The sequence below is a fragment of the Aegilops tauschii genome, chromosome 1 (genome assembly GCF_002575655.3).
Source record: "Aegilops tauschii subsp. strangulata cultivar AL8/78 chromosome 1, Aet v6.0, whole genome shotgun sequence".
NCBI classification, from domain to species: domain Eukaryota; kingdom Viridiplantae; phylum Streptophyta; class Magnoliopsida; order Poales; family Poaceae; genus Aegilops; species Aegilops tauschii.
In genome coordinates this window covers 209,562,083-209,587,546 of record NC_053035.3, presented here as the reverse complement: position 1 = coordinate 209,587,546, position 25,464 = coordinate 209,562,083, and the positions used below count along the sequence as shown (strand labels likewise).

The window sequence follows — 25,464 nt, the reverse complement described above, 5'->3', positions numbered from 1 at the left end:
CTATTTCAAAAATCGAGCTCTGGCACCTCTACAAATCCCTGCTTCCCTCTGCGAAGGGCCTATCCATTTACTTTTATGTTGAGTCATCACCCTCTTATTAAAAAGCACTAGTTGGAGAGCACTGCTGTCATTTGCGTCCATTACTATTAATTTATATTGAGTATGACTATGACTGGATCTCTTTTACCATGAATTACAATGTCTAGTCAGTCCTTGATCTTTAAAGGTGCTCTGCATTTATGTTTTGCGGTCTCAGAAAGGGCTAGCGAGATATCATCTTGTTATATCATATTATGATTGTTTTGAGAAAGTGTTGTCATCCGAGATTTATTATTATTGCTCGCTAGTTGATTATGCCATTGATATGAGTAAACATGAGACCGAAATGTTATTATGAATATGGTTAGTTCATAATCTTTGCTGAAAACTTGAATGCTGGCTTTACATATTTACAACAACAAGAGCAAACTAGAGTTTGTAAAAGTTTTTCTTTATCACTTTCAGTTTATCAACTGAATTGCTTGAGGACAAGCAAATGTTTAAGCTTGGGCGAGTTGATACGTCTCCGTCGTATCTACTTTTCCAAACACTTTTGCCCTTGTTTTGGACTCTAACTTGCATGATTTGAATGGAACTAACCCGGACTGACGCTGTTTTCAGCAGAATTGCCATGGTGTTATTTTTGTGCAGAAACAAAAGTTCTCGGAATGACCTGAAACTTCACGGAGATTATTTTTGGAAATAATAAAAAATACTGGCGAAAGAATCAAGGCCAGGGGGCCCACACCTATCCACGAGGGTGGGGGCGCGCCTGCCACCCCTGGGCGTGCCCCCCTGCCTCATGGGCCCCCTGGAGCTCCACCGACCTCAACTCCAACTCTATATATTCACGTTCAGGAGAAAAAAATCAGAAAGAAGGATTCATCGCGTTTTACGATACGGAGCCGCTGCCAAGCCCTAATCTCTCTAGGGAGGGCTGATCTGGAGTCCGTTCGGGGCTCCGGAGAGGGGAATCCGTCGCCGTCGTCATCATCAACCATCCTCCATCACCAATTTCATGATGCTCACCGCCGTGTGTGAGTAATTCCATCGTAGGCTTGCTGGACGGTGATGGGTTGGATGAGATTTATCATGTAATCGAGTTAGTTTTGTTAGGGTTTGATCCCTAGTATCCACTATGTTCTGAGATTGATGTTGTTATGACTTTGCTATGCTTAATGCTTGTCACTAGGGCCCGAGTGCCATGATTTCAGATCTGAACCAATTATGTTTTCATGAATATATGTGAGTTCTTGATCCTATCTTGCAAGTCATTAGTCACCTACTATGTGTTATGATCCGGCAACCCCGAAGTGACAATAATCGGGACCACTCCCGGTGATGACCATAGTTTGAGGTGTTCATGTATTCACTATGTGTTAATGCTTTGGTCTGGTACTCTATTAAAAGGAGGCCTTAATATCCCTTAGTTTCCAGTAGGACCCCGCTGCCACGGGAGGGTAGGACAAAAGATGTCATGCAAGTTCTTTTCCATAAGCACGTATGACTATATTCGGAATACATGCCTACATTACATTGATGAATTGGAGCTAGTTCTGTGTCACCCTATGTTATAACTGTTGCATGAATAATCGCATCCGGAATAATTCTCCATCACCGATCCAATGCCTACAAGCTTTTCACATATTTTTATTCGCTTATTTACTTTTCCATTGCCACTGTTACAATCACTACAATACTACTACTGTTACTTTTGCTACCGTTACCGCTACTACCATACTACTTTGCTACTAAATACTTTGCTGCAGATATTAAGTTACACATGTGTGGTTGAATTGACAACTCAACTGCTAATACTTGAGAATATTCTTTGGCTCCCCTTGTGTCGAATCAATAAATTTGGGTTGAATACTCTACCCTCAAAAACTGTTGCGATCCCCAATACTTGTGGGTTATCAGCATGCCAACAATAGGTCTATGTTATCTTTATCATCGGGTCTAGTGATCCTAGCAGCTTCATCACAGAAATAAATTACATGCCCATCAATATTATCAACCAAGAGATCTTTAACCATAGCAATGCTAGGTTCAACTTTAATTTTTTCAGGGGGTGTAGGTGTTCTAGTATAACTCTTACCAACCACAGCTGATGCTTTAGCATGATCCTTTATCCTAACAGGAAAAGGTTGTTTCTCAATATAAGCAGTTGGAACAATAGGATCAACATTATAAGTAATAGTTTCTTCTGCAATTTTAATAGGTTCTACTACTTTTAATTCAATGGGAGGACGATATTTAAACCACTTCTCCTTGGGGAGATCAACACGAGTAGTAAAAGATTCACAGAAAGAAGCTACTATCTCAGAGTCAAGTCCATATTTAGTGCTAAAATCACAAAAGGCATCGGTATCCATGAAAGATTTAACACAATCAAACTTAAGGTTTATACCTGACTCATTACCTTTGTCGAGTTTCCAATCTTCAGAGTTGCGTTTAATTCTTTCCAATAAATACCATTTGAATTCAATAGTCTTCTTCATAAAAGAACTGGTACAGGAAGTATCAAGCATGGATTGATCATTACGAGAAAGCCGAGCATAAAAATTCTGAATAATAATTTCTCTTGAGAGCTCATGATCGGGGCATGAATATAACATTGACTTAAGCCTCCCCCAAACTTGAGCGATACTTTCTCCTTCACGGGGCCAAAAATTATATATAAAATTCCGATCACGATGAACCAGATGCATAGGATAAAACTTCTGATGAAATTCCAATTTCAATCGGTTGTAGTTCCAAGATCCAATATCATCACATAGACTATACCATGTCAATGCCTTTACCTTCAAAGATAAAGGGAAGACCTTCTTCTTAACATCATCCTCGGGCAAACCTGCAAGCTTCAATAATCCACAAACTTCATCCACATAGATTAGATGCATATCAGGATGTAATGTTCCGTCTCCTGCATACAGATTAGCTAGCAGTTTCTCTATCATACCTGAAGGAATTTCATAACAAATATTTTCAGTAGGTGCAGTAGGTTGAGGAGCAACTCTTTGATCTTCCGGTCGAGGTGAAGATACCCCGTACAAGCCCCTCAAAGGATTATTTTCCATAGTGACAAGTGACAGTAAATTTCAGCACATAATACAAATGTTTCCTTACCAAATTCCACTCACCAAAGGCGCTTCACTCCCCGGCAACGGCGCCAGAAAAGAGTCTTGATGACCCACAAGTATAGGGGTTCTATCGTAGTCCTTTCGATAAGTAATAGTGTCGAACCCAACGAGGAGCGGAAGGAAATGACAAGCGGTTTTCAGCAAGGTATTCTCTGCAAGCACTAAAATTATCGGTAACAGATAGTTGTGTGATAAGATAATTTGTAACGGGTAACAAGTAACAAAAGTAACTAAGGTGCAGCAAGAGTGTTCATCCCTCTTGTCCATGCTAGGCCCTTCATTAGTAATCAACACAAATGTATCCAATTTAGGCAGCATCATATTCTCATGAACATTAGAATTGTCACCAAGAAATGAAAGTACATGGTAATTCAATTGGCATGCGCGAGCTCTAGTAATTGGTGTGGTATGTATAGCAGTAGGGGTTGTGGGTGTAACAATGGTATTGATGTCCTCATCACTCGGTCGTCCGGACGCTGGACGTGTCAGGCGTCCGGTCCGTGGCGGTCGTCCAGCCGCTAGAGCGTGCGCTGGCTGGGACTCGGCTGGCTGGCTGGTGCCTTTAGGCGTCGGACATCCGACAGGTGACGGTCTTTCGATGGCTGTAGCCTCCTGGCAGCTCTTCCTCTTGGTCCTTGTACTTGGTGTCCTTGCCGTCTTGTCTGTTGGGTGTAGTTGTCCCATGGCTTTCCTCCAAGTACTTGATCACACATAGGGTCTCCGCTTGAGGTAGTAGCCATGTCTCATATGTAGAAAGTGATAATTCGGAGAGGAGCAAGTTCACCTTAGTTTCGATAGCCTTTGCTCGAGCTCTTGTCATTGGTCCAAGTGGTGATGTGGGAGACATAGGTAGATCCATCGGGATGACCGGGGGATGCTCCGCATCACTCAACCAATCCCCGTCTACTAGAGCGTAGCAACATAATAAATCATCATTTCCCGGGCATTGGTAACAGGAATGTGGGGTTTTCCTACCTCATGATACTACTCAAAAACCAATTTCACTGTTACCTACTTGCATGCATGGTGGAAAGTTGACTCTAATGCAATAATAATCATGGGTATTGCTAAAAATATGATCAACGTGACTTGCCTTGATAATGTCCTTGAAACTCTAGGGAGTCATAGTAGCAAGTTTTGCACTCCGGATAATCTAAAGAAGCAAACAATTGCATACATAAGCAAACACTCATACCAGGCATCAACAAGTAATTTAACATGCATGACATGGAGAAGACGAAAAGTGAAATCCAAAATAAACGCAAATACCAATTTAATGGAATCTCTAGAAAACACTTTGGAAAACTTCAATAGTTGTAAAACAAAACAGAAATAGTTTTCTGTAGTAACTCACTACTTACCAGAAAGAAAATATTTTTTTATTAATCTAATCGAAAGAATTTTACTCAAAGTTTTATTAGCAAAAAGAATCAATTTAATTGCTATTATAAAACCCTAGTTATGATCTATACAAGTTTTAATACAAAAATATTTTTAATTAATAATAAAATTGTCTACTGTTGTCTAACATAACCATATTATAATTTATCAAAAGTGACAAAAATAAAATAATTAAAACCAAATAGTTTAAGAATAAAACAAATCTATGGTCAAAACAGTATTGTTTTTTATTTAAATCAATTTCAAATTATTCCAAAAATAATTTGTGAAACATTACTGGATAGGCAATAGATGTAGTGACAAATTGCAAAAAAGAATTACTCAAAAACCTATTTTTAAATAAAAGTTATTAAAAAACTAGGGTTTAAAGCAAATTTGTTCAAATTCAAATTTAAAAACTTCAAACATGATATTTCTTTTTGGGTCTACAGAAACTACATAATTTTGTGAAGCTTGTGTGAAAAGAATCACTCAAAAATATTAAAAACTCTAAAATATATGAAGAACTAAGATTGAAACTAAATCTGTTTTAAAATAGAAATTGAAAAAGTCTAAAACGCTACGGGCCGGCCAGGGACACGTGGTGCGATCACATTGGCTACCGGGTGTGCGCTGCGGAGCTAAACGAGCGGAAATCCGATGCATAACAGAAAATGTTCCTGGGAAAAAATAAAACAAAATGATCTAATCTCGGCCGTTGGGTTCAGATCTAACGGTGGTGGGGCTCTGGTGGCTTACAGCGGCGGTGGAGATCTCCGGCGACAGTGGCGATAGCGATGGCGTTCGGGTGGTGGGTGGACGGCAGCTCTGGTGGTCTTAGGGGTCAGGGAAGATGTCGGGGAGGCGTAGTCGATGACGGTGGTGATGATAGTGACGACGGCGAGGCTCAGGGGTAGCTAGAAGGGGTGGGCGAGCTCAATGGTGACGGGGGGTGCGGTGGCGTTCGGGAACAACGGTGAGAGATTACAGCGAGAGTAAGGGGTCGGGGTTGGGGCTTTAGGGCGGAGCGGGTGTGGGAGGGGGCGGTTTATATAGGGGCGTGCCGTGGAGGAGGGGGCGAGCTCAAAATGGAAGAGAACCGCGGCGGGACCCAATTTCGGCGATGCTCCTACGATGAAAGGGAAGGTGAGTGATACGTCTCCAACGTATCTATAATTTTTTATTGTTCCATGCTATTATATTATCCATCTAGGATGTTTTATATGCATTTATATGCTATTTTATATGATTTTTGGGACTAACCTATTAACCTAGAGCCCAGTGTCAGTTTCTATTTTTCCTTGTTTTTGAGTTTTACAGAAAGGAATACCAAACGGAGTCCAATTGATGTGCCAATTTTTGATGATTTTTTATGGACCAAAAGAAGCCCCCGGATTAAAAGAGTTGGGCAAGAAGAGTCCTGAGCCATCCACGAGGGTGGGGGCGCGCCCTACCCCCCTGGGCGCGTCCCCCTATCTCGTGGACGACTCGGAGACCCCCCCCCCCCCCGACGTGAGACCTACGCCAAAAACTCCTATAAATACAGAAACCTCCAGAAAATAACCTAGATCGGGAGTTCCGCCGCCGCAAGCCTCTGTAGCCACCAAAAACCAATCGGGACCCTGTTCCGGCACCCTGCCGGAGGGGGGGTCCCTCACCGGTGGCCATCTTCGTCATCCCGGCGCCCTCCATGACGAGGAGGGAGTAGTTCACCCTCGGGGCTGAGGGTATGTACCAGTAGCTATGTGTTTGATCTCTCTCTCTCTCTCGTGTTCTTGATTCGACACGATCTTGATGTTCCGCGAGCTTTGCTATTATAGTTGGATCTTATGATCTTTCTCCCCATCTACTCTCTTGTAATGGATTGAGTTTTCCCTTTGAAGTTATCTTATCGGATTGAGTCTTTAAGGATTTGAGAACACTTGATGTATGTCTTGCATGGCATACCCGTGGTGACAATGGGGTATTCTATTGAGTCACTTGATGTATGTTTTGGTGATCAACTTGCGGGTTCCGTGACCTTGGGAATCTATGCATAGGGGTTGGCGCACGTTTTCGTCTTGACTCTCCGGTAGAAACTTTGGGGCACTCTTTGAAGTTCTTTGTGTTGGTTGAATAGATGAATCTGAGATTGTCTGATGCATATCGTATAATCATACCCACGGATACTTGAGGTGACATTGGAGTATCTACGTGACATTAGGGTTTTGGTTGATTTGTGTCTTAAGGTGTTATTCTAGTACGAACTCTATGATAGATCGAACGGAAAGAATAGCTTCGTGTTATTTTACTACGGACTCTTGAATAGATCGATCAGAAAGAATAACTTTGAGGTGGTTTCGTACCCTACCATAATCTCTTCGTTTGTTCTCCGCTTGACTTTGGAGTGACTCTTTGTTGCATGTTGAGGGATAGTTATATGATCCAATTATGTTATTATTGTTGAGAGAACTTGCACTAGTGAAAGTATGAACCCTAGGCCTTGTTTCCTAGCATTGCAATACCGTTTACGCTCGCTTTTATCACTTGCTACCTTGTTGTTTTTATATTTTCAGATTACAAAAACCTATATCTACCATCCATATTGCACTTGTATCACCATCTCTTCGCCGAACTAGTGCACCTATACAATTTACCATTGTATTGGGTGTGTTGGGGACACAAGAGACTCTTTGTTATTTGGTTGCAGGGTTGCTTGAGAGAGACCATCTTCATACTACACCTCCCACGGATTGATAAACCTTAGGTCATCCACTTGAGGGAAATTTGCTACTGTCCTACAAACCTCTGCACTTGGAGGCCCAACAACGTCTACAAGAAGAAGGTTGTGTAGTAGACATCAGTGAGCGTGGGGTGATACGATCGGTCGATGGGGCCCATGCGCCAGAGAGAGAAGGATTGGCAAGTGGATCCGGTGGGGCGAGGGCTAGCTGGGCCAGCTGGCGGTAAGTGGGCTTCGGGCGTTCTATAAAAACAAAGAGGCCTTTCCTTTTTAAAATAAACCGAGAAGAAAAAGTAAAATGAAATAAAATTTGCCATAGGCAATATATATTTTCCAAAGGCAAATAAAATACTTTAAAAAAATATTATGGAAATTCCAAATAAAAGGAAAATTTGTTTTTTCAAACATTTTCCATATATTTTTCAGTTTTCCATCTCCAAATGTATTTCCAAATTTCCTCTGGCTTTTGAAGGGTCATGTTCCTCCTCTCTTTATTTGGATTAGGGGATTTTGAAAAGATTTAAACTCAAATTTGAAAAGGATTCAAATGAAATTCAATGGACCTAAAATTCAAAAGGCATTCAATGCAAATGATGATGATGATAGATGCTTAATTATTTGAAAAACATTCCAAATGCAAATTTGGGATGTTACAAAGCTTCGGGAGGAGGCCAAAAGATATACGATAGGGCCACAAGCTCACATGGCGCGCCCCCCAGGGGGTTGCCGCCTGACCTTGTGGGCCCCTCGTAGCTCCGTTTTACCTAATTCCAACTCCATAAATTCTCTAAATTCCAGAAACCACCAGAGCAAGACCCAAAACAATTATTCCGCCGATGCAAGCCTCTGTTCTTCTGCAATCTCATCTGGAGGCCTCCGCCGGTACTCTGCCGGGGGGATCGATCACGGAGGGCTTCTACGTCAACCTTGTTGCACCTGCGATGATGTGTGAGTAGTTCCCCACTGGACCTATGGGTCCATAGCATGAGCTGGATAGCTCTCTCTCTCTCTCGTTATGATCTTCAATCCAATGTTCTCTCTTTGGAGATCCATATGATGTAATCCTTTTATGCGGTGTGTTTGTTGGGATCCGATGAATTATGGGTTTATGATGAGATTATTCATTGAAAGTAATATAGTTGTATTCTGAACTTTATTATGTTTGGTTGTTATAGCTATGTAATGCTTTCTGATTTATGAGTTATCTTTGGCCATGTTAATGATTAGATCTTCAGCGAAGTGGTGCATAGTAGTAGGTTTAATCTTGCGATGTCCTCACCTCATGACAGAAGGGATAGCAAGGCACGTATTTGTATTGTTGCTACTAAGGTAAAACGATGGGGTTCGATTGTATTAGTTGATCTTATTTTGTTTACATTATGTCATTATACTTAATGCATTACTCTATTTGTCATGAACTTAATACCTAGAGAGGCAAGCATAAAAGCTCTCTTGAAGTGGAGTAATAGTAGTAGATGCAGATGGATGTCGGTCTACCTATCACGGGCGTAATGCCTATGTACTGATCATGCCATGAATAACATCATAACTATGCGCTATTCTATCAATTGCCCAACAGTAATTTGTTCACCCGCCGTATCGTTATGCTTATCAGAGAGATGCCTCTAGTGAAAGCTATGGCCCCCTGGGTCCATTTAAATCATATTACTAAAACCCTAAATATCTTGCTGCAATTTATTTACTTTTATTTTACTTTGCAATTTATATGTCTCCTACTATCAGATTTGATCCTTGCAATTAACGAGTACAAGGGGATTGGCAACCCTTTTGCCCGCATTGGATGCAAGTATTTGCTCTTGTCTGTGTAGGTATTGCTAAAGGTCATTTGGATAATTCTCCTACTGGTTCGATAAACCTTGGTCTTTACTGAAGGAAATACTTTTCGCTAATATATTACTTCACCCTTCCTCTTCAAGGAAATCCAATGCATTTCACAAGTAGCAACCGGCGAGTCGTGTTATGACTGGAGGCGAACGGCGCTACAACCGGAGGTGAGCGGTGCTAAAACTGGCGCGGTGAGATGCTGGAACCAGCGATGCAGGAAGCTTCGACGGTGGCGTAGAGTGCTGCAACAGGGTGGACTGATGTTGCAACCGTCGCCTGCAGCTACCGTGGATGGTTGACGCTACAATCAGCAAGGTGTGCTGCTGGGGGTGGCAAAGGTGTCACACGCAACTCCAGCGGTGGTGTTACAACCATCGCCGCCAGGAGCTGCAAGCAGCCATGGCTGAGCTATTGCGATCGTCATTCATGCCGGGAGGCGTCCTGGAGACATGGGCCAGGGAGGCAGGCAGGAAACATGGGGCACAATAAAATCATGCTCCTTTCTTCGAGAGCGAGGAGTGTGGAGGACGCGTGCGAGGTGGGGGAAGTGAAGTCCCGATCCGACTGCAAGGAGTGATGCATCCAACGATTTGTATGCGACCGCTCCATGCATTTTGTCGATCGTCTAGCGCCTAGCGGTGCCTTTTTTATCTAATGACTCGGTATCAATTTGGTAAATTATGCTTTTGGGTGACCAACCAAAGTTTCTGCTGGTCTCATGTGAGACGTCGGATCCCATCACATCATGCACTCTCTTTTTGCTTCTTTTTTGCATTATACTCCTCCCTCACCTCTCGTATCTTATCCACATGGACCACTCCTTTCTTCTACCTTTTACACGACGTGTTGCTTGCTGGAAAAAAAAGTCCACTTCTCTTCCCTCATCATGCGACACGTCGCGGCAAGCTGGGCGGAGTTGTTGTTGTGTGTTGGTAGGACAAGCCATCGCAGGGCGGAGAAAATAGCCACACCTCCTTCTTCCTCTCCCTCTCACGCAACACTCGCCTCTGCACACACGAGTTGCGATGACACCAGGGGCACATGTTGCAACGGTGATGGCGGGTCCTGGAATGCAGACTTGACATGTTGAGACTGTAGGCTCCTTGTGTTGATGACCAGCGACGCACGACCAGTGGAGCCGAATGCTGGAACATCCGCATACTAGTGTTGTAGCCGTTGACATGAAAAGCGTCAACCATAGATGGAAAAGCTTCAACCGACGATACAGAAAGCTTCAATTGACCATTGCGCAACCAAAAAAACTGCAACAATTGACATGAAAGCTTCAACCATACATGAAAAAAGTTTCAACTAGCGATGTAGAAAGCTTCAACTGGCCACTGCGCAACCCGAAAAGTTGCAACCACTGACTTGAGAAGCTTCAACGGTATATGGAAAAAGCTTCAACTGGCGATATAGAAAGTTTCAACCGGACACTGCCCAACCAAAAAATATGCAACCGTTGAGATGAAGAGCTTCAACCATAGATGGAAAAAGCTTCAACCCGGACTGGCGACATAAAATGTTGCAAGGGGTTGAGTCGACGATGCACACCACGTTTTGCACCATGTACTGCGCAGATGTTGGACCCGTCACCCACCATTGCTGCAACTGGCTACAGCGTCGACTTATGGCAGGGCTCCATTGGTGATGAATGTTGGGGACCGGTGAGACGATTTTTTTTGTTAGGTCCGGCTGTACGATTTGGTGCATAGGGCGGATTAGTGGGCACCGGTGCTACAATCGGTGAGCAGTGCCACCGTGCTACAAGCGAGATGCGATGGAATGTCGTGGGGGCAACGAGCGACAGCACTACGACAACTGCTGCGAGACGAGAGACAAACGAGTTTGTTTGCCGGGTGAGGAAAGACACAAGGGGATCTTATCCTCAAAGAGGCACATCTGGGAGGCATCTAACGGCTGCAGGGAGTCAGATCAGTGACGCCCTATCTTCGCGTCAAGCCATCATAGGTTTTTTTTTTGAATTGTTTGAATTGCTTACCACATGTTTCATGTGGTTCAAGCCATCACAGGTTAACAAAATGCAAAATACAAATGGAAAACAACAAATTGCAGCTCTAGGCTGGTGATGTAATTTTTTTATTTTTTATTTGCAGAGGTAAGTTTAAAACGTTGCAGTAGGATTTATTTTTTTCCTACTGTTTTCTTGTTAACAAACAAAAAGTGATGTTGAGTAGGGCGTTTCGGTGCCTAGGCTCATCTGCACCCGGCTAGAAAACAAATCGTAAAAAAGTCAAAAAAAATTCAAAAAATTCCAAATTTTTTTGTGCGGTAGACAATTTGACGCGTGAGGCTCGCTCCGAAATTCAAGTCATTTGGACATCTGAGAAGCTCTCAGCAAAAAAGACAAATCAGATCAAAACAATACATGAACACTAAACTTTTTACAGACCCCCAATCTGTATTTTTGCTGAGAGCTCCTCATATGTCCAAATGACATAAAAATTGGAGCGGACCTCACGCATCAAATTGTCTATCACACAAAAAAATTGGAATTTTTTGAATTTTGTAGTATTTGTTTTGATTTTTTTCGTCAGCGGGGGTGCAGATGAGCTCGGATGCAGATATGGATTTTCGATGTTTTGTCCGCTTCATTCGTTTTTACGGTGGCCATCTCCAAATTCCAAACTCGCGCGTCCAACGAAATGAAAAGGTAAATCAGACTCACTCCCGCCAGCGAACTTCAAAAGAAGCCCCTTAGCCCACCCACCTCACCGACTTACCTTCTCCTAGAAGCCCACCAAGCACAGAAGTTTCCCCACACCCTTTCGCGTTCTCCTCTCGGGCTAAGGAAGCAGGCGGCGGCGATGGCGACGGTGGACGGGCTCCACGGGGACGCGGTCGTTGACGATCTCCTTTCTAGCGGCGGCGACCTCCAGTCCTTCTTTGACCAGTTGGTAGGTTTTTCCTTTCGGTGAGGCTTTTTGGGGGGTCTCGTCGTACGGAATTGGCGATGAAGGTTGGTGCTTGCAGTTGCAGGGGCTGGAGGCGGCGGCTGGCGGAGGAGGAGCTCGAGTGGTTGTCCAACAAGGACGCGTTCCCGGCGTTGGAGGAGATGGACCTGGAGCCAGCGGTGATGGGGGGCCGTCGGGCCCAGGAGGAGCTCGAGTCGCTGCCCAACAAGGACGCATTCCCGACGGTGGAGGAGATGGAGCAGGAACCAGCGGTGATAGGGCCTCGGACGAAGGTGGTGCGCCGGCGGCGCGGGGCGATGTCGGCTAGGCCGGGGCAGCGGCGGTGCAGGCACTGCGGGACGACGAAGACGCCGCAGTGGCACAGGGGACCAGCGGGCTGCCGCACCTTGTGCAACGCGTGTGGCGTGCGGTACAAGAGGGAACGCCCGGAGCATGCACCCTCTGATCAGGCAGTACGCGTTTTCCGCATGCTGTTCCTTTTGGTCAGGGAATTTGGGTTGCTTGGTAGGGAAAATGGAGGTAATGTTTGGCCCTTGCAGGGACTGGAGGTTGGCGGCGGCGAGGCATTGGGGACTGTGGAGCCGGAGCCGCCGGAGTTGGGGTCTCAGACGAAGAGGGTGGTGCGCCAGCGACGGACTTTGGCGTGGCCTCCGACTCCGACAGCGGCTGAGCCGGAGCAGCAGTGGTGCCAGCACTGCGGGAAGATGAAGAAGCCGCAATGGCGCGAGGGGGCGGCTGCGGAGGAGGAGCGGGAGTGGCTGCCGAACAAGAACGTCCCGGCGGTGGAGATAATGGAGCCGAAGCCGTCGGTGGTGACGCCTCGGACGGAGGGGGCGGCGCGACGTGCAGTGGCGTCGCCGGCGCTTTCTGACCTGGGGCAGCGGCTGTGCCGGCACTGTGGGACGGCGGAGACGCCGCAATGGCGCCAGGGACCGGAGGGCCGCAAGACGCTGTGCAATGCGTGCGGCATGCGGTACCGGGCCGGCCGCCTGGTGCCGGAGTACCGGCCGCTGCGCAGCCCCACTTTCTCCCCGGAGCTGCACTCCAACAGGCACAGCCGCGTCGCCCAGATGCGCCCTGCCGGGGCTCCTCATCCACTGCCGCCGGACAAGTGAAGTGTTGACAATGGTTTCTGCCGTTTGGAGATTTATTTATGTTTTTGGTTTAAAGACGTACTGCTCTATCTACACTTCATTAGCACAAAATGATTTAGAATAAGCAGTAGGAGTACCTTGGTTTTGGTGGTAAAGGGCATCCAGTTTTTGGTGGTTCTTTGCTTTTATGGTCAATGTTCCAATAAGCAGGAACTTGCTTGATCTTTGTCAACTTACGCTTCACATTATTTATGTGTTTCTGTTGCAATTAAGTAGACATGAGATGCATGATGTGCTTTAGACCTTTAGTGCTTCTTGTTATAGCGCTAATGGTTTGAGACAAATCTCAAACTTCATGTTTAGATAAATACCTTTGTGGCCTTTGAGTTCCAGGGATAAACAGTTCCGATAGAGGAATTTTAAGACATACATTGCATAGGAATAGAAAAAAAAAATACAGCATTGAGATAGCATGTACTCCTTCAGTAAATAAATATAAGAGGGCTTTACAGTACCGTGGAATCCTCTATAACACTATGCTCCTTAGTTTAAAGAGCCACATTTAATTAAGATCTCTAATTAGAATTGGATCATTCGATTTTGATCGGGTCAACAATTTCTCAAAATTTTCTTATTCAATTCTTTTATATTATACACTATGTTCTCTATAACACTATGCTCCCTAGTTTTAAAGAGCCCCACATTCAATTGAGGTCTAACATTGGGTCACCCAATTTTGACCCAATAAACAATTTCTCAAAGTATTCCCATTCAATTCTTTTAGAATTGGAGTACCATACACTATGCTTCCTAATTTTTAAGGCCTCACAGTTAATTGAGGTATTCAATTTAGAATTGGGTCACCCGATTTTGACCGGGTCAACAATTTCTCAAACTCTCCCATTCAGTTTTTGTAATTCACTATGTTCCCTAATTTTGAAGCTATTTGAAACATTCAATTTTGAATTGGTTTACAATTTTGACCAGGCCAACGATTTTTCAAATCAATCAGCAGCAACTGGCCTATAAAAATATATCAATCCCGTGCATCCTCTCACTATCTAGAAAAACCATGTGATATTGTAGCACCAATATAGTACATGTAGTCAGCGACGCAAAAATTTCCCTACATAGATATACGTTGGTTAGTGGATAACATAGAATCAACCACGAAAGTCCAACCAAATCATCGCATTTTAAATAAAAATTAAACGCACTCCATCATCTTCCTCATCCATCAAACTAAATATTTCATCAGTTCCAAACTATAAGGGGTATTAGTTTTTTGAGAAGTCAAACTTCTTTAGCTTTGATCAAGTTCAGAGCAAACATATCGACATCCACGATATTATTATTTTACGAAATATTAAACAAAAAGTATGAAAATTCATTCCATGATGAATCTAATCATACCGATCTGAAATTATGGATTTTGATATATTTCTCTACAAATTTGATCAAACTAAAAGGTTTGACTTTTCAAAAAAGTAATACACCTTATATTTTGAAACAAAGTGGTTAATTTTTTTAGCAAAACCAACAACACCAACGGCACAGTAAAGCGCGCCCAATCCTTCTAGTCATGTATGATTCTAGAACAAAGAAATTCTGCAATATGTGTCCTTGGTTGGTGTACAAGAAACAAATACAAGAAGTTTGGAGGATTGAGGAAAGAGTGAAAGTTCATTTGACTATTTTTTGCGAAAATGATCCAGGTCTATTATCAAAGTTCAGCGGAAGTACAAAGCATCTCGAACATAATAGAAATTATATTGAGATTCCAAAACCCCTCATTGGACTTATTAGAGGAAAAATGAAATGATGTTTGAGCTCATGTTGAGATTCATATGGAATGGGGGACACATGAGTGGATGATAGAGGAATTTGGTAACCCAATACTATGACCCCAAGGGCTTTCATAGGAAAAAGGTTCTACTTAGAAATCAAATCCACCAAAATTATCATGAAAATCCAATCCAAATAGACCCTAAAATTAGAAAGAAAAATATATTTACAGATACAAAAATAAACCAAGTTTTTGTAAACATGTGATCCCTCTTTCCATGTATACAAGGCTCACTTAATCTTGTCTTAAGTTGGGCCGAGTTAATAGTAACAATATGAAGAAAAAAAGTACAATACTAAATGAATATATTATGAAAACATATGTCATGATCTCATGATATTAATTTGGTGTCGCAAATATTGATTTTTTTTTTTGTGGTAGAAACTTCGATCTGTAACCAACCACGGCAGTACAAAGAACACAAGAGGTAATAAAAATCACAACAAGGTCCATGGACCGCCTAGCGACTACTACAAACACTGGAGTGAGCTGAAGGCGCAGTCGAGAAGTCATCATGCTAAGGACACACAGTCGAGAAGTCATCATGCTAAAGACACACAAGATCAATGGACCAGGGCAGCAACCATCGCCGATGAAGAAAGTTATAGATCAGAAGAATAAAACATGTAAACACACAAACGAAGATCAGATCCAACGGAGATACAACTCAAAACGCCCTCCGACAACAATAAACACATCATGGGGATAGAAAATCGGGTCATGGGAGACATTATTCCTACGCCGCCGTCGCAGGAGGAGAAAAGCTTGGATCTTTTCTTGTGGGCAAAGGATCCTTCGAGCCAGAGACATAAGATATTGTCCTAGGAAAAATGATATTTTATTCTATCAATTTGATTAATCTTAAATATGTTTGACTAAAAACAAGATCAATACATGAAATGAGTGAGTTCATTCATATATCATCGTCTTGTATACATGTAGACGAAACTTTTTTATGTAAGAACAAAAATGTCACCAAGCTACTCCCCCCCCCCCTATGTTCCTTGTAACACTTTATCAAAACAATCTCTCTACATTGTACTCCTTCCGTTCCTAAATATAAGGCCTCCTTTGGTTCATAGGATAGGAAAATTAGAGGAATAGAAAAGATATAGGAATTGAGATGACATGCATCTCAAATCCTACGAGTAGGAATAGGAAAGGAGATGTCCTTTGTTTCACATCATAGGATTTTTTTTTCATTGAATCTAGGCTAATGTTTATTTTTCTATGAAATGTGAAGGATAGGAAGATTCCTTCATAGGAATAGGATTCCATTCCTACAAACCAAAGAGTTCTATAGGGATTTTTCCTATAAAAATCCTACCCTATGAAATTCCAACAAAATTCCTCCAAACCAAAGGAGGCCCAAGTCTTTTTAGAGATTCTAATATAAACTACATACAGAGCAAAATGAATGAATCTACACTAACTACGTCTATATACATCCATATGTAGTCTATATTGAAATCAGGGGATTGGATCTTTTGCCCCCCTTTACATGGGGTTTGATGATTTGCCCCATGCATGTCTCAATAGCAAGTGGCCCCAGGCCCACCCGTCATTCTTGGATGATCAAAGTTAGAAGAAAAGTGAGGCAAAAGATCCAATTTCTCTATTGAAATCTCTAGAAATACTTGTATTTAGGAACAGAGGGAGTAAATCGCAAAGCTGTCATTAAATTGTTTTGATTGGTCAGAAACATACTCCTTCTGTTCACAAACATAAAATGTTTTGAATATTTCAATACGGACTAAAATGAATGAACAAACACACTAAAACGTGTCTATATACCTCCAATTCAGAAATAAAAGTTAGAACACTTATATTCCTATTTGTGAACGGAGGGAATACTATTCTTTCTGCCAAAAATAATTGTGAAGAGGCGAACAAAGCAAACCAAAATTAAAGGCCATCTATTGGAAGTTTACGGCAAGAAAGCTACCTGATTGTCCAAAAGAGGCCCAACCAGTAATAAGCAACAAGGAGAAGCACAGTGCATCACATTCAACTGGAGACAGAGAACCAAGTTCAAATACAAGAAAATGGACACAGATAACCACTCCAACACAGACTACTGTTAACTTCTTTTTAGGGTAAGACTACTGTTAACTAAATACATAGACTAGTTATAGTCGGACAAGGCTACTGTCACAAGCTCAGAAGCCGTCGCCACGCTCCTCAGAAACCGCGCCGCCTGTGGTGCGTAGTTTGTTCAAGCCGTCAAGGTTAAATGATTAAGCACATGAAATGCGAAGAAAATATGGGCTGAACATATCGTACTTGCGAGGGTGATGGCTATGTTTGCCTGGCGATCCGCCTCAGAGTTCCATTCCTTGCATTCAGAAAATGGACAGATCAGCAAAGCCAAACATATTGCTGTCTGAAGCAGACACCACAAATGTAGTACAGGAAGCATAAAACATACTCCCTCCGTCCCAAAATAAGTGTCTCAACTGTGTACTAAGTTACTAAAGTTGTGACACTTATTTTGGGACGGAGGGAGTATTATCTTGCATTGTCAAGGCACTGTTATGCTGTAAACAGAATTTGCTCTTCCACATGGAAAGTATAAGAACAGGATGATGCATTGGTGTGGATGCAAAACCAAAGAGAAAATAATGTACTGGTTTCAGTTCATTCAGAGGTTTAGGAGGTGCCCACAATCCGCTGTATGTGACTATGAATCAAATAGGAGTAAACTAGTACTTCCATTTTACTTTATATTTCCCCGCAAAGAGTATTAGCAATTTCATCTTGACAGGTAATAGAAGAAAGAATGCCTCTCCAAGGCACCCTTTGTCACACAACCCTTGCCTGCAAGTCTAACGCTAACAACACAATCTTTCTCAAACGTACAGTTACCAATGCCAATAAATGCCCATGACTTAACATCAAGTGCTAAGGTTCCTCTTTAGGAAGTGCTAAGAAAATAATGTGGCCTCACTATGCATGCTATATATCAAATTACCAAACCAGCAGCACGTTGGAATTATTAGGATACCAATAGACCGAGAGGAATAGAATGTACAATACCCGTCGGACATGGTGGACCTCAAAAGAGATGAAGTTCTCTTGAAGATTTCTCACTTCTTTGCACAGTTCCATCATGTTCTCTTTCTTTGCTTGCCATGTACCTTTCACCTGTTTAAGAAATATGAGAAGGCTGTCGAAAGAACAAATATCTTTTCTAGTCTCCACATCATCTTTCTTTGCCCCATGATTTCGATAGAAATTTTTAACATCGTTTGTAAAATGACGTTTGTCCTTTTTATCCTCCTGTACTCTAGTTTACACTTTCAATAGTTGTGCAGTGAAGTTCTCAAAGAAAATGCACGATGATTACAAGAACAGTTCCAGGTTTTAAGGTGCTGATATGCACGTTGAAGGTTTCAGAGTAAACGAAGTGCTACAAAAATAAGAAAAATGCTACAGACATCCTGAGTGTTTCTGATTAATGTTTTCCTACATAGCATTAAATATGGGAATATTGATTCCTAGTTGCCTGTAGAATAATGCACAAGTAAAACTAAGATTTGTATGACTTTTGCTCTCTTTTTCCAGTTGTCTCTTACTGTTTCAGTTAGCCGCATGACTTGTGATTTAGATAAGCATGAAAATGCAGAGTTGCCAGACAACCATAAAATGTGGGCAACTTGATCACTGATAAAAAAGAAGCTCATAAGCATGTACCTGATAACAGACTAGTTGAGAGTCACCATATACTTTGATTCTCTTGAATCCAAGCCTGATGGCATATTTCAGTCCTAAGATAAGGCCCCGGTACTCAGCAACATTATTGGTAGCAACACCAAGACCCTCACGAAGTCGGGATATCTTCAAGGATATGTCAGGACATGAAGTCAAGGGATAGATCGACAGACCAAAACTGCAAAGGATAAACTCTGAAGTACATTAAATATTTACTGTACCACTCTCCCGTCTTCAGTCATAAGTACAGCTCCAGCACCTGATTTTCCTGGGTTTCCTTTTGAAGCACCGTCAAAGTGAACCACACATACCATCTGATGACCAGAAAAGTGCAGAACTTGTATAAATTCAACATGAAAATATAGCATGCGCTGATGGCCAGCTGAGGCAAGTTACGTGCAAGAGAAGTATGTAACCACACAACCATCAAAGTTTGTTTCAATAGTTTGGCTGCAACAGTTATAAGGCTAGGTGCAAGTCTTTAGGTGCAGGAAATGAATATACTTGAAACACCTATTATGGGCAGGTAGTCTTAATTGAATAGATTATACAATATTAATACACCCGCTTTGACTAAACAAAGTATAGCAGCCAAGAGATACAACAAATAAGCGCACTTGAAAAGTACCTCATAATTTAATGGCCTGATGTGAGCAGATTATAAATATACAAGCTTTCCGTAAATGATCATGCAAAAATACATCTGGATAAAATTTTCCTTTTTAATCAGAACATGTTCATGAATGGAATTGAGTTAGTGCCAGAACAGGTTCGGAACTGAAGACCTATTTGGTTGATTTTGTGGCAAAATAAAAAAATATAGTGATGCTAAGTCAGAATCTTGACCCAAGTCATACAATCCTACATTGTAAGACCGATTGATTGGACCAATCTAATCCTACGTAACACAAAAATTTGTAGGATCGTTGACTGTATATGTCCTCTTTAGTGTAACATCTTACTTCTTATCAAATGATAATTTTGGCGAACCAAGCTGGTGGCTTTATTTATAAAGCGGGGCGAAAGCCTATTTCGAGAGATAATTCTGGCGAACCTTTTTTTTTTCATATCCATTATAATATGTATAAATATTAAATGATCTTTAGCATCCACTGCGTTTTCGAAAATTTAAGTTGTAAGTATAATTTCTATAGTTGACTACAGATGTTTAAAGTGTTTATTTTGTAGAATCTGGTTTGATCCTGATTCTACACTGAGGCTATATTGCGCTATCCTGCCGATGAACATCTCATCTAATTCAGCATCGTGAGTCTAACAACACCAATTACAAATATTTACCATTGAAGCATATTAGATATTTCAAAATTGAAACTATGTATGCTTAGCTTCTTTGATATTGGACCTACTAGACAGAACTTAAGTGCATAGATCACTTCCTACAGCATCTCAAACAGATTGGAAAACTTATAAGCAATCAGTCCAAACATGACCAAACATTACATATTGTTTTGAGACAGGTTGTGCATCAAAAGCTCCAGTGTGGTTAAGGTTATTTGGCGAGGAATAACTGGAGGACCTTGGTTTGGCTTCCTGCAATATAAGCCCATCATATAAAAAAAATCAATACTTCCATATTAGACAAGTGCTTGCAATTGTATTTGAAAAGGGGAAATATATGCTAGAAGCGCATAATTTGCGTGCTGTATATTCTTAGTCGTGACATATTACATACCTGCCCACTAAATGCATGTTCCTGGACTGAGTAACCTTGAGCTTGACCAGATCCAGCGACACTCTGTAATAACACAATATGACGTAATTGATGATATTATGAGTGGTTGGCTGCTTGCAATAGCAGAACTTACATAATTCAGATCCACAGGTTGTGTCCCAGGCTCATATTTTATATCATTATGGATGCCAGGTTGATATCTTATATCACTGCCGAGGGTGGACCGATTTGGAGCTCGTTGGTTTGAACTAGTAGCAGTTACCTCCTATAAAGAAAAGAAAAATATGATAATTCAATGCATCAAAGATACCAGCTGTACTAGGTCAAAAAACAAGAAAATAACTCATTACAAGCTTTGACCTCATACCTCATAGTAACTATTTTCAGATTATAACATGTCATCTGATTATGGGAAAGCGAATTCAAGTGCAATTATTAGCAGTTTACCTGGAAAGTGCAGGGCACAAGGGCACCCAATAAATCTTCCCTAAGTTCAGCTGCACTGATTGTATACGAAGCATTGACTAGTCCACGTGAAGAGAGGTATTCTGCCTTTTCTTTGCTCCAGCAGTAACCCTTGTAGGCACTTGCAGCAGGACCAGATACCTTTCAAAAACAAAACCAAAATGTGAGAAGATAACGCCTTTGCTCGTAAGAATATCGGAATGGTGATAAGCTGGTGAATGGTTCATCTTCCATCCCACCTTGTTTTCGAGGTTCATGTACAATGATCATTTTATAGTTTTGCTATCTGCAGATTCCAAGTTATTTTCATAGTAAACATGAAGGACACAAAAAATATATATAGTATTGGATAGTTGTAGCAGCAAGAGTAACATAGAAATACAGGCTGCTATTACACTATTCCCCAGCTTAAAACATAAATCCTGTGGTTAACTGTCTGTATATAACCAGACCAGTACAAGGAATTGGAAGCAATATTGTAGTAGTTCAACTGGAATTATGTGGAGTCATGAATATGCTATATTATGAAAAGGTATGCGTCTTGTTAAATTTAGCTAATACAATTAAATAAATACAAGCAAACATTGGTAGCAACTGAGCATCATAATGAATTGGCATATAATTCTCAAATCAAACATATAAAATTTAGCTGATATATTTTGAGGTATTGCAAGATTGTTGTGATTAGCTAACCTTAAGAGGTTCAATGTATAGCAAACTCCACCTGCGGAACCAACCATACAGTAACGTACTAACCTAGCTACAAATAATGATTTAATTGTTGTTCATAAGACTAGCAGTATGTATCTATCCAACCAATTAACTTCAAGTAAATATCAAGAAATATTGAAACCTCAGCCTGGTTAACCAGCATTAGAAAAATTGGAAGGAACAATGTCAGTAGTTCGCTACTTCACTAAGGCATGGAACAGCAAACACTGATAGAAGCTACAAAAGGAGCTATGCTGACATGTTCATCTCCCTTCCACTAAGTATGGAACATGCCAAGGCCAGAAGGCAAAAGAAACAAGGTTTAGTAAAACTTCGTACATATGCAACCATGGTGATTTTAGGATACAGACTTGACTGAGGGAGCAAGGACAAGTGGAACATTTGCTAAAACAACTTCATGTTTAGAGTAGTAATAGTAGGGTTGATACATTATGGCATAATTCTGACTTCTGATAATGGCATAATAAGAATCTTAGATATCAGCATAGTGGTAAAGTGCAAGCAAGTTAACTGAAAATTCTTCATATAGCATCACGTACCGAAGAGCAAATTTGCGCCTGGCAATCATTTAAAGTTTTGTAAACAGCAACCATGTCCCCTTTCTTGACAACATAATAGTCACCGCCTTCTTCCATAGGACTGCCAAAAGAAGAAGAATAAATCAAGCAATCCTCCAAGGCACAAAATGTTATCGTGTAGAAATCTAATTATAAGATGCATTACACAAGCAAAAATGTTTTCCAGTTGTTGGTTACCATACTCAATCTATGCCATATAAAGGCATTTATATCCTAAAATGTGAACAATGTATAGCCTATGTCTCAAAATTCTGAAAAAACGAATGGCGCTTTCTAGTTTCTACATAATAAACTACAAAAACGTACCTAAAATAACCAACTTATGCAAGATTAACTCAAATTCCTAAGGAAACAACGAATGGATTGCAGAATCGCTGATGGAGAAGGTGCCCTAACTTCCACCAGACTATGGCGATGCTACTCCATGGCTCTGTATATTCCAGGGAGCGACTTCACGCGGGGCATGTGGTGTGGGTTCAGTCGAAGCCCCCAAATCTTACTGGAAAATAGGGCGGATGCAGCAACAGCACCTTGGGTAAACCCTATTTGACGGGGCTCAACAGCGATCCATCTTTGTTAAGAAAGATCCGGGTGGGTCGATTATTTACAGCAGAGAGAAGACCAGAGCAAAACGAACAGCAATGCATTTGCAGACTCTAGGGCTTCCTTACCAGCAAGCCCGGTGGTCGGGCTTCGAGGTGGTAGCCGCGTTTCGGTGGGAAGGGAAGAGGTTTGGGACGGGAGAACAGGGGAGACGGCCGACGGAGGTGAAGCGGGGACCGGAAAGGCAACAACAAACGAAGACCCCAGTCTCAAATCAATCATCAAAAAACAGACGGAAATGATAATAATCATTTTATTATTATTTTATCAACAAACACCACCAGAAATAATAAAAATTACATTCAGAGATCCGTAGACCACCTAGCAGCAACACAAACATTAAGGAGAGCCGAAGGCGCGCCGCCGTCATCGTCCCTTCCTCATCGAAGCCGGGCAAAACTTGTTGTAGTAAACAGTCTTAAGGTCATCGTGTTAAGGCTCCATAAGACCAGCGCATCAGAAAAAAAAATATCATCGATGAAGAGAAGTGTAGATCGGAAAGAATCACACGAACGTAGATGAAGGAAGAACAGATCCGAGTAGATCCATCAAAGACAATTACTATCGAATCTTACGAGATCTGTCGAAGACACACCTTCACACGCCATCCGATGCTGTCCTGAGTTAGCGATCATTCACCATGTCGTCTCCCGGCTACGTGGGTCGGGCCGAAGACCCATGAGGGTTCATAAGGGACCACTTCGGGTTGCCCATGACGATCTATAAGAAGCCATGACGTACAAGACAAGATAAAGACTCCTAATCCGTGGAGGACTCCTCTTCACCGACGTAACCGACTAGGACTCATGTGCCCCTGTGACATGCCCAGCACCGCAACCTCATCAGGATTCTGACCGTGTGCGTGAGCGGCAGAGGGGAGGAGTTCAAGGCTCTGATGTACGGGTACATGCCCAACGAGAGACTGGAGAGGTGGTTGCACCAGGACACCAGGACGCTGACCCTTGTGCAGTGGCTCAACATCGCCGTGGACGTGGCCTCGGCGCTGGATTACCTTCACAGCGACTGCGAGGCGCCGATCGCGCACTGTGATCTGAAGCCGAGCAACATCCTTCTCGATGACGACATGGTTGCCCGCGTCGACGACTTCGGTCTCGCGAGATTCTCGGTGTTGCCGACCCGAGTGGGCAAGCTTGCAGCTCTGTGATCCTCAAGGGTTTCATCGGTTACATTGCCCCAGGTAACTAAAGATCAACCACGTACTACGTATAAATTCTAGCACACGCGCTGCAGAAATGTTCACCGGAAATGCTCTGAGATTTTGTAGAGTACGGGATGGGCGGGCGAGCATGCGCCGGCGGCGACGCGTACAACTACGAGATTCTTTTGCTGGAGATGTTCACCTGGAAGAGGCCTACCGATGCTATGTTCTTGGAAGGGACGACGCTCACGAGGTTCGTCGAGGAGGCCTGCTCCGGAGGCGGCATCTTGTCCGTCCTCGATCCGCCATTTTATATATAAAGCAACCATCATAAGCGATTTCTTTTCTATTATAATGTCAACCATGAACGACTATTTCACCCTTTTTTGTCAAGTTTGAGTTGCTTACCACATGTGTCATGTGGTACCGACTATTTCATCCTACAACCACCAGAACCAAGAACACGAGTAGTTGACTGCCTAATTACTAGTCCCTCTGTCTTATAATATAAAACATTATTACATTAAATATGTATATTGGATGTAATATTATAAGACGGAGGGAGTACATGTTCATTGATTAGCAGGGCTTGAAATTTAGTGTAAGTTTGTATGCATCTAACTCGGTTAAGATTAATATTCTTATTTTCTTGTATCCACATCGATGGTAATGGTTATTTGAGCAAATCTTTATCTCCCATGCGTAGGAGAATCCTAACTCTGCGACATCAGGCGCCCAGAATATCGATTAGATATGTAACAATCACAAGCAACTTAGATTTAACAAAGTTGTTTCTGTAAAAACTAATATTTTGTGTGACTTAGATATTTAATCAACGTTGTTTTCTAAACTCACACACTTAGGCACAACAAATATCTGCTAATTTCAGTAAATAGCATGAAACCACTACATTTATGGTTAGGCTTTTGGACAACGAGTGGTTCGCTAGAATGCAACCTATATAACAACCCAAGGTTACATCATTAATTAGGAATTGATTGTGCATCATGATCATCTCATAAGCATCATGTTTATTTAATTTTTCAATTGAAAATAAGAATTTTACTTAACCCGCAAGTTTTTCCAAAAGGGCTAAAATTCCAAATTTTGCCAATTGTCCAAACCATAATTATATTGAAAAAATCCTCATTTTGATTATGTGGCTCTCCCAAAATAATAAGTTTAAAATTAGTAAAATTTAGATATTTTGATTTTTCAATTGAAAATGAGGATTTAATAAACCATCAAGATTTTCTAAAGGGCTAAAACCCTAATTTTTGCCAATTGCCCAAAATACCCTTCCAAACCCTATTTTTTAAATAAAAAACTAATTTTGATTATGTGGCTCTCACAAAATTTTAAAGTTTAAAATAAAATTTGAATATTTGAATAAACCTCAGACACTAATTAAATCTAGGTTTATATTGGTAGAAATTGAATTATAACTCCCCCAAAATTCTTGAAATTAATTATATGGGGTTGGACTAGCCTCCTTATCACATACAAAGTTCCAGATAT

General features: G+C 41.7%; 1 protein-coding gene and 1 pseudogene across 1 annotated transcript; one reads left to right on the top strand and one right to left on the bottom strand.

Annotated features, from left to right (window-relative positions):
* The first annotated feature begins 11,957 nt into the window (after nucleotides 1–11,957).
* Nucleotides 11,958–14,410, top strand: LOC109741805 (uncharacterized; annotated as a pseudogene).
* Nucleotides 14,411–16,980: 2,570 nt separating this feature from the next.
* On the bottom strand, nucleotides 16,981–22,990 carry LOC109741811 (uncharacterized). Its single transcript, XM_020300895.4, has 11 exons — nucleotides 22,856–22,990; nucleotides 22,146–22,245; nucleotides 20,857–21,015; nucleotides 20,543–20,674; nucleotides 20,410–20,472; nucleotides 20,178–20,267; nucleotides 18,938–19,030; nucleotides 18,699–18,842; nucleotides 18,042–18,149; nucleotides 17,289–17,340; nucleotides 16,981–17,202 (listed from the first exon to the last, which is right to left on the bottom strand). Exons 2-11 carry the CDS (start codon nucleotides 22,239–22,241, stop codon nucleotides 17,165–17,167), a joined length of 975 nt encoding a protein of 324 aa, XP_020156484.1. The 5' UTR covers nucleotides 22,242–22,245; nucleotides 22,856–22,990; the 3' UTR covers nucleotides 16,981–17,164.
* Nucleotides 22,991–25,464: the final 2,474 nt, after the last annotated feature.

Excerpts from the sequence above, each read along its gene's own strand:
- LOC109741811 (XM_020300895.4), bottom strand. The coding sequence starts at position 22,241 with ATGGAAGAAGGCGGTGACTATTATGTTGTCAAGAAAGGGGACATGGTT. Across the intron at positions 21,016-22,145 it reads AGGCGCAAATTTGCTCTTCG|GTATCTGGTCCTGCTGCAAG; the intron begins GTACGTGATGCT and ends TGTTTTTGAAAG. Across the intron at positions 20,675-20,856 it reads TTGTGCCCTGCACTTTCCAG|GAGGTAACTGCTACTAGTTC; the intron begins GTAAACTGCTAA and ends TTTTCTTTATAG.